Source organism: Folsomia candida, unplaced genomic scaffold, assembly GCF_002217175.1.
Source record: "Folsomia candida strain VU population unplaced genomic scaffold, ASM221717v1 Fcan01_Sc020, whole genome shotgun sequence".
Lineage (NCBI taxonomy): Eukaryota > Metazoa > Arthropoda > Collembola > Entomobryomorpha > Isotomidae > Folsomia > Folsomia candida.
This window is the reverse complement of record NW_019091212.1, coordinates 2,112,244-2,121,502: the sequence shown is the minus strand read 5'-3', so window position 1 is coordinate 2,121,502 and position 9,259 is coordinate 2,112,244. Positions and strand designations below refer to the sequence as shown.

The following is a 9,259-nucleotide window of genomic DNA, read 5'->3' as shown; positions in this document are numbered from 1 at the left end:
TTATGCCTGCGAAATAGTCATCAGCAAAATTGAGTTTGATATTGGATTGAAGAAAGCAACTATCTGGGAGTGTAATGGTGAAAGAAATTTCAAAATCCGAGTAAAATTGGATTTTTGACGTGGATTTGAGTGAGTGAAAACTGGAGTGAAAGCGTTTTTTGGGCATTTTTGAGTGGGTGTGGCGGGCGCAGATGGGGCCATGGAGTCAAACCACTTCAGGGTTATAGTACACTCATGGGTCCCTACCACATATCCAAAGGGCATCAAGATCTGTTATTATCAACCTCGCAAGCTCCCCTCCTTAGCTGGTCGTGACCTTTATGTCATAATTTATTGTTTCTGAACCGAGTGCCAAACCCCAACCACGCCACACATTCATTCACGAATCTGCATTATTGCCAATAAATTATTGGCTTTACAAAGGATTTACTCGTAAACTTCAAAAACGTTGCTACACACGTCAGAATTCGTTACAAAATCTATTTCATAAATCTGAATTATTTACTCTGAAAATGGAAATGAATTAATTCAGTCAGAGTATTAAAAATTCATGTCGATATTTCCTCCAGTATGCACCCACCACTCGATACTCGTTGAGAACAAAGGGTTGGGTTGCTATTTTGCCCATATAAAAGCAGACACCAAGTTTTAACTCATGCTCAGAAGGGCAGGACTGAGAATCTTGCACTTTTTGCTGTAAAACGCTTTATAGCTTATATACAGTCGTGGTTTAATATTTGTTATATCATCCACCGACCATACAGGAGTTGTAGGGAAGCACTTTTGTCACTTGCTTTTTACTCGCATACAGCCGCCAGCCAGACCTAAAACGACATCTCCATCCGAACTGAACAAATATTTCTTTCAAAAAACCGAAAATCTTTCAAAAATTTCGTAGTAAACCTGCTTCACTAATTTGTACCAGTGGTGGTAGTGGTCGTGGTGGTGAAAGAGATGCTGAAATCGTGTTATTGAGCTTGTCATATTAAAAAAGTGTCATGTTTACAAACAAAACGACTCCCATAACAAGCCCGTTGAACTCGTGCGTTTGTTATTATCGTCGCTACACGAAATTGTGCTTGATTGAACATTAAAGCAAAATGGATCGATAAGCGTCTCTCTCAAGGGCAAAGTCGATATTAATAACGCGAAACTAACTGCACTCGGCAAAAGAGGGGAATTAAATATGTATGTGTTGTTTGTTGGCCTATATAATCATCATGTCTCTGTCCAGGACTATCGTGAAAATAAATAAAACATAAAATAAAATAAACGGATCCATCCATTGTATTTCCATCATAAAAAATAATAAAATAACCACGTCAATCGTTGCAACTTTACTGGAGAAATTTGTGATATTATTACACCATGCATTTTCGTAATTTATAAAGTATAATTGAGCAGTATTAAGTAATATAATGTAGATACGTCAGCATTTTTGGAATTTGGAGTGAAAAGCAGGGTATTTATTATGGTATTAGGTATGTCGACAGATTTTGTTGCGTCTGGTAGAATAATGAGCAATTTGACCGGTTCATAAAGTGATATTTAATTACATGCATCTCTTGGATGTTGTCCTAGTGTATTATCACAAGTTTACCATGCAAACTAACGCGTGGGATGATGATAAGCCAAAATGAGAATCCATCATGGTCATGGCACGCACACTGATTAGTTGAAGAGTTGTTATCGTCATAGCAATCATATCGTCATCACTTTCATCGTTAAGTGGGAGGGGAAATTCAATTTTAAAAAAATAGAAAACCCTTAATAATGAGGCAAAAATATTTTCGTGATTTTGGGAATGAAAGCAAAAGTTGGAAAATAGTTGGTCAGCATATACGTTATTCTTCTGAGTAAATTTAGAAATTGTAATTTTTCTGGATAAGACGTGCCAAGGAGTATTTATGATGAATTATTAGTACCACTTGACCTCGTGGGGACTTCAATAGAGATAAAATCCCCATAAAGTAAAAAAGGACCCCTCATAAAATGAAACTGGCCGAACCCCCCATGACGATCTGCTTATTGGTTCTCTTCATCGTCATTAATTCAGGTGGGTCACTGAAGTTTGTAGATTGTTCTTGTGAATTAATTACCATGTCCTTATCGTAATTCGTCTCCAGTGCAATCTCTGCTCCCTCAAGCACACCAGGAAGGAGTACTTCAACCTTTCAAAAGTTATGCAGACGTGACCCTGTTCCACTACTATGTTCCCCCCGAAGCCAACGTTGCCACATTTGAGTTTGCAGCCTTCATGGACAATGCCAAGTGTTCGGTGCGGGAGGCATTTATGTGAGTAATAATACCATGCTTGAGGTCAGCCTAGGTCACGAACGATAACTATGCCATTCTGCCTGCAGATATATTCAACATGGGAGTTACCCCGTGATGTCACCGGACAATGCCACCTTCCCCAAAGACTTTTGGGTCAATCGCACCTGTCTGCAAAGGGTGGTGGTGAGATCGTCCTACAAAACGCATGACGCGTCCGTCCTTCCGGTCTACAATCCGCTTCCGGGAAACTGGTTTGCGGCAGCATATTTAAACACGTGGGATCAGAAGGTGCAACAAGAGGTGGGTATATTTGCTCTGAGGGGATAGTTAACTAATCTTCAAAGATAGGCATCATCTAATATTTTTTGTATGTGTGGATTATAGGGTTTAGGTCATAAATGTCGTTACAGTCTTGGATCCGTCGGTCTTTGGTCTTCCGTTCCAGACGTCAATACATTACCTCTCAAGTCCACAATGACTCGAACCAGCAGCAGACATTTCACATATTTCAAGTAAGTGTCGGACGTCATTGCATTGCATTCAGATATCACATTTCACATAATAATTGCCCATTATTAATAATATTTAATTATTAATTCTCTCTCCGTCTCTAGATTTTATATCCCCAACGGTGTGAACTTGTTCACTCTGAAGATTGACGGTTGTAGATTTCTCACCAATCATCGTTTTAGAGATTCCAAAGCCGTATTTGCCAATGGGACGTATAATGCCAAACAAGCCGCAGAATTGCCCTGCATCCACCAAATTTTCATGCGAGATAGAGGCCTCCCATTTTACCGAGCTAATGAAACGGATTCTATTGTAACGGGGAATGCAAACTCGTCCTATTCCCGTGTCGAGGAATTGCCTTGGACGGACGCCTACTACTACTTGCTTATCGTTACGGAGAGCAGGGTCGAGTACAATATCACCATTTCGGTCGAAGGTATAGAGAAAATAGACATTTGTCCAAAATCATTTATCCGATGAAAATTGCTTAAATTATAGCTAAATTTAATTACCGCTCTAATAAAATTTGCTGAATTTCCAGAGTGTTCTGTGATTACGCTGAGCAAGAGTTTGCTTCAGCAATTTTCTGGACTAATTAATGCAACGATGTCCATCCAGGATCAAATTATGCAAGTGAACATGTCTACTGCAGCGTCCAATTTCACCAAGTCTGCAACTCACCATGTCAGTCAAGAAGTTGGTGGTGGCGAAGGAGGAGGTGGAACTTTGCCCTTTGTAGATGATCAGTGTCCATGTGTTCCAACATTTCGTCTCACAAGGTAACCTAGGATAATAATACTGAATCATGGCATCTTATTGTATAAAATATTAACATTGCTTTTCACAGAATCCGACATGCTCAGGACTTCTCTGATACATTCCTTCTCGAGGTAAATTGACGCTTTAGACGCTTGGTGATTTTTCCAGATATAAGCAATTTGCAGTGATACATACATCATAAGAATTTACGACGTTCGCTTCTTCTTCTCCTCTGCTTTAATGTTTTGCGAATGTGAGCTCATTTGGGTTTATTTAACTGCCATTTTATAGCTGTTTTATTTCTTCGTCGATTTGAGGCTCTGAATCTGATGCAATCTGGGCATCTCACACGTGTGTTGAACATGAGAGTAAAATGGTAAAATAAATAGAGCAATGGCTGTTTTTACTCAGGGAAAAGACTGGTTTACGACTTGGCTCGCATTAACGGATTCCAACCCGGCTGCCCCAGTCGTGGGGACGTCTTTCGAACTCTTGCCTTTCATCGATATTGGTGGCACTCTTAGCATCAGTGTCCATTTGGATGAGCTTATCATGGTAATTTATGCAACCACCCACAAACCAACCAATAATACTAAATTCACTATATATAGTAATTTATAGTATTCGATTGTTCATATGAAATATGGTTACAGAATGCCACAATACAAACAGTGCATGTGGACATTTGTGTTCAACAAGGACGAAGACCACGCACGTATTGTTGCAACTATACAAAGGAAACGACAGCTTCTTGCTGCGAGAGTGGGCTGCATTTACAAGTCTCGTCTAAAAATCTGTCCTCTGTGAATGATGCCATGTCAATACCGTTTCCTGAAGCGGATATATATCATTTATCGTTTAAAATGCATTGTGAACATGAGGGGTGAGCTTGATAATGTAAATTTAGAATTAATAACAATATGCATTCAATATAATTAACAATATCCGTCATTATCATCAGGTCAATTGTCATGTGTGCTCTTCCGGAAGCATTGATCTCACTCGATATTCGAACCCAGGTTAGATTTTTGATTTTTACTCAGGCCGTAAAATTTTTCACATTCCTGGTAAAATTAAAACCATGTTCTTGTTTGCAGCCTTGTGTTCACCGTTCTCGTACGCCACATGGGACACCAGTCTCGGCGTGTGGTTCGTACGGATTCTGCCAAGAAGTGCACAAAAACCAATACTTTTACACAGGTACATAAATATCTGTATACAACACATCTGAGTTGGCCAAATTTAATACAATTAAAATGTTTCCTACAGCTTGTCGGTGTGTTGCTGGACGGAAAGGTGTGTAAACTGTTGCCTCATCTCGTTTTATCTTAAATGAATTGGATTTGATTTTTACGAAAATTTACGAAATTCTTCAATTATTCTAGGCTGGGCTTGTAACGACGACTCGGAAGCTATCCCCAAATCCGTCCTCCTCATGACGACCCTTCTCCTTACTCTGAGCAACATCTTCTTCGCCCCTGCCATCGTCCTTGCCCTCTCTCGCAGAATGTTCGTCCAAGCTCTCGTCTACTTTTGCACCATGGTCTCATCCACTTTGTATCATGCCTGTGATCAGGTATGTGATCACAGAATTGGAAATGCAATGTATTTCACTTGTATTTTTATCTTATTGCCGATACTTTTTTATTATTGGTTCATTTAAATTCATTTTTTAACCAAATGTACTACAACGGTATAATTAATTTACTGAAAACTCCGTTTGTTAACAACTTGCTGAACATTGGAATTATCCAGAGCGGTTCCGAAAGTATCACGACGAAGATTTATTCGATCTTGGTTCCGTTATGGGAAATTTCCTTTGATTCGGTCAACCATCGCCTTTAATCTCTCAATATCGTTTTCGAAAGTGGCACGACTTTCCCATGTCTCATGTAGACAATACGCTCCGGTGTAATCGCGGAGGACAAATTTTCCATCTTTGGCCAAAACAGTCCCCACTACAAATATATTTGTACTCTTGGCTTCATCGTTATTTGGTCGATAACCGGCAATGTACAGCTCCCTCAGTTTACAGGAATTTGTTGTATTATTCTTCAAAGCGTATTCTAGTAGCCAAAGAACTTTGTCCGCAGCAGATGTGAAATTTTTTTCCCTGTGTATCCCAAAGCCAACTTCGTGTCATTAGTTATAGGATGGGTCCATTCAACTGTGTAAAACTGTTTTATTCCTCCTTTCCCGTTGTGACCAACTATGACAAGTAAATGTAATTAGTACATGTGTCAACATACAGTTTGAAATATTTCATAAATCACCTTTCTCATCACCGTCCTTCTTTTGTCGAAATTGCAATACTCCGTCCTCAATTGCAAAGAGTCTATGTTTCTTGGGATCAACGTGTCCACACTCCTGGTGCACATTAAGGTTGTCAATTGCTGTAAACTTCCGACCACATAAAGCACATCCGAATTGCTTCATAACTATAAGTTTATCAGAATAGGAATAGTTAATATTATATAAATAATAAGACATAATGAACTTGGGTTATTAATTATTCACTCACTTTGATGCACACCCTGTATGTGATCTGAATGTGAAGAATAGTCACAACCATCAACTTTGCATTTAAAACGTTGACTTTGTGTGTGATGTTTCCGATAATGAACACGAAAATTTGAGATATCCACATAAGTAGTTCCTGAACAATTGCAGGGTAAAGGTATCCCCTCTATATCTCGACAAACGACGGTATATGATGGCATAATTCTGGTGTGATTTTGATTTTCTTTTTCTTCTTTCGTCCCGACTTTTTTCTTTCTTGCCCATAATGCCTTCACAATTTCCTCGACATCCTCAGGAATCCCCGTATCATCCACCCAGTCATCTGCTGGTTCGAAAGGCATTACTTTTTCTGTGGACTGGAGTAATGTCTGGCCCTATCAAAAGAGTCAATAATTCATCACATTAATTATTGCCAAAATTATGATTCATTTAATGGTCTAAATAGTTTTTAATATGGGATTAATTTAAATAGCTCACATATTTGAGAAATTTTTGGAATTCAGATTTGGAAAATGTCCTCTGAGTTTTTGCTAAACCCAGATCAATCCACTGGTTCATTTTCTTTTTCACCCACTCTTGCTGTGACAGTTGGTCATCATTATCATCTTCTTCGTCCTCAGAATCATAGACGGAACAAGGGGAACGTTCTCGGTCCTCAGAATGGGTTGAAGGAGAAGAAAGTTTTCCATCATGAGGATTCTGGTCGGATTCAGAATCGACCTCATCATGAGAGCCTCCAGAAATGGGAATGTCGTCATCATCATCACTAAAGGCATCACTCAAATCCATTTGTGCTGCTGCTGCACTTGTCCCTCCCCCGGTACCCATGGACCGGGTCACCCTCCGTGTTGAAGGCTCTGTCTCGTAGCCTAAATATGTACAAAAGTGAATACACAATAATCGGAAAATATGGTTTGCTCTGACATTTATGCAAATTCATAAAAAAACCTGAAGTTTCAAATTGTGTCGATGATGATGACAATCTTGCTCTTTTGATGGGTGTGGTGTCACTCGAGTCGTCACTTTCATCTCCATCATATTCACTTCCGGCATCATATTCACTCTCGTCATCAGATTCACTTTCTCCTCTCGAAAATTTAGGTGGCATTATTCTCTGCAATATTGGCAAATTAGTCACGTTCCAAGAATACTAATATGATAATACTTACATCTTCCAATAAGTCAACACGTCAAGATTAACGGTTTCTAAAAACTTTAACTATTTATGGTCACGTCAATCCATGTAAAAAACAACTACAACTCACTAAGTCACTACACTAAATCTACAATTAACGACAGTAGTTTATTGAAAACTAGAAAATGCCACAATTTTAATTAATTGCACAAACAAGAAAATAACAATCTCTGAGATCAGATGGAGGGAAGATTAGATTAAAGTTTCTCCTTGTCATTGCTTCTGAACACTGTCCACCACCACATTGTCCGGTAGATGAGTATGTATGCAGGGGGGAAAGAATATTTTATAACCTGAGGAGAATTTGGATACGTATCCTAATTTGTGTTAGAGAACTCTTTCATTTACAGGAATCCATAAATATTCCTTTCCACTTTTAAAGTAGAATTCAATAATATTCCATTCCATATTCCATATTCCAGGAAATGTATGGGTACTGCCTCACCAGATATTCGGTAAAACTCACGAATTGGAATTAAGCAACTATATATATGCATTCAACAATACTAAATTCTTCCATGTTTTATAGGTTCTCCAGTTTTGCGACTTTTTCTGTTCCATTTTGGCATTTTGGGTAACAATAATTGCCATTGCCCACAGTCCTTCGGAGTACGACTCTGTCCTTTACGTTTTTGGCTCGGTGCTAATTGCCATCGGGGTGGAGTACAACCGAATCGGTCTTCTCGTCTTTGCCCTGCCATTTGCTATCGGTTTCGTCTACGTGGTCTCCGTCTGGAGTTACCGGAGCTTTCAAAGAGGGGCGATAATTCTGCCCAAGGTAGGACGACTGCTCATTTTCATCCCAGGCGTCCTCCTGGGGGCGAGTGGTCTCATCCTCTTTGCTTTTGTGGAAACGGAGGAGAATTACAGGGTGAGAAATTATTTGCGTTAATTGTCTTTTGTATTGATGATAATTTACCAATTTTTGTCGGCAGTACACTCACAGCGCGTGGCACGCGATAATTGCAATATCTTTGTTGTACCTCCTCCCAAAAAAGAGATGCATAAAGTTGCAGCTGAACAATACGATCTCATCGGCGGAAATGGCCCACGTAAATTCTGACTATCAACCAGCATCGTCTGCTAGTCCCGTCTTCTTCGTCACGTCCGAACTGGACCATTTAGTCCAAGACCGGCCACAATGAAATGTGATAAGCAACTAATTTCTATATATATTTTAGTAGTCAGTTAAAAGCATGTATTTCGTTACAAAACTGCATTTCTTATACTCATTCATCACATATATGTACGAAAAGACTCATACTTGCCGATATTTTGAAGAGTTATTATTTATATAAATTACGCATTTTATCCTTGAAGTGATTGAATTTCTCTAAATGAAACTACTAAATAAATAACCCTGTCGACCTAAATATATAATTTTATTTTAATGAATATTCTCAATCTTTGTAACCCTTTCAGATAGGAGATTTTATTATTTATATGAAATATTGAACAAATGACATGATTTGTCTAATCTTTCGTGTGTTATCGTTCACTCCGTCAATATATACGTATAATGCAATGCCATACACAGACACAGCCCTAGATAAGTGACACGATGCAGTGCAATACTACGCTCTATAGTAGTAATTACGTAGTATTAGTAGTAGTACAAGAAATAACAATAATAATAATGCAAACCTTATCATGTAAATAGGTTCTGGATGTTATCTGTATAAATAAACAAGCTTTATTGCTATTATTGGGTCAATGCATCTCATCTCATCTCATATTTCACACCTTTCCGATAATGCAAATATTTTTGAGACCGTGTTTTTATTAGTTTTGAGCATTTCGTACTTCCATAAACAATATGCAAAAAACTTCCCACCATTTGCATAACAGAAATACAGTAGCCTCGATTTGCGCTTCCTTACTTACAATCATTATGAGCTGTTGCAATAAAAATGCAAAAAAATCATGAACTTTGACATTTCATGGTCGTAATATTGAGACTGCAGATTTCATACATCCACTCAGCTCATATTTTTATTT

The 9,259-nt window shown here is 38.5% G+C and overlaps 2 protein-coding genes across 2 annotated transcripts; one reads left to right on the top strand and one right to left on the bottom strand.

Annotated features, from left to right (window-relative positions):
- Window positions 1-685: 685 nt before the first annotated feature.
- LOC110858003 (post-GPI attachment to proteins factor 6) lies at window positions 686-8,975 on the top strand. The gene is made up of 16 exons (XM_022106625.2): window positions 686-2,056; window positions 2,127-2,295; window positions 2,364-2,577; window positions 2,662-2,789; window positions 2,892-3,223; window positions 3,329-3,566; window positions 3,635-3,677; window positions 3,958-4,101; window positions 4,200-4,429; window positions 4,508-4,565; window positions 4,644-4,746; window positions 4,816-4,842; window positions 4,932-5,122; window positions 7,684-7,716; window positions 7,791-8,132; window positions 8,197-8,975. Exons 1-16 carry the CDS (start codon window positions 1,993-1,995, stop codon window positions 8,404-8,406), a joined length of 2,526 nt encoding a protein of 841 aa, XP_021962317.1. The 5' UTR covers window positions 686-1,992; the 3' UTR covers window positions 8,407-8,975.
- Window positions 5,174-7,724, bottom strand: LOC110858004. Its single transcript, XM_022106627.2, has 6 exons — window positions 7,236-7,724; window positions 7,015-7,180; window positions 6,544-6,935; window positions 6,068-6,440; window positions 5,820-5,984; window positions 5,174-5,755 (listed from the first exon to the last, which is right to left on the bottom strand). The coding sequence occupies exons 2-6, from the start codon at window positions 7,172-7,174 to the stop codon at window positions 5,613-5,615; spliced, it is 1,233 nt and encodes a 410-aa protein (XP_021962319.1). The 5' UTR covers window positions 7,175-7,180; window positions 7,236-7,724; the 3' UTR covers window positions 5,174-5,612.
- Window positions 8,976-9,259: the final 284 nt, after the last annotated feature.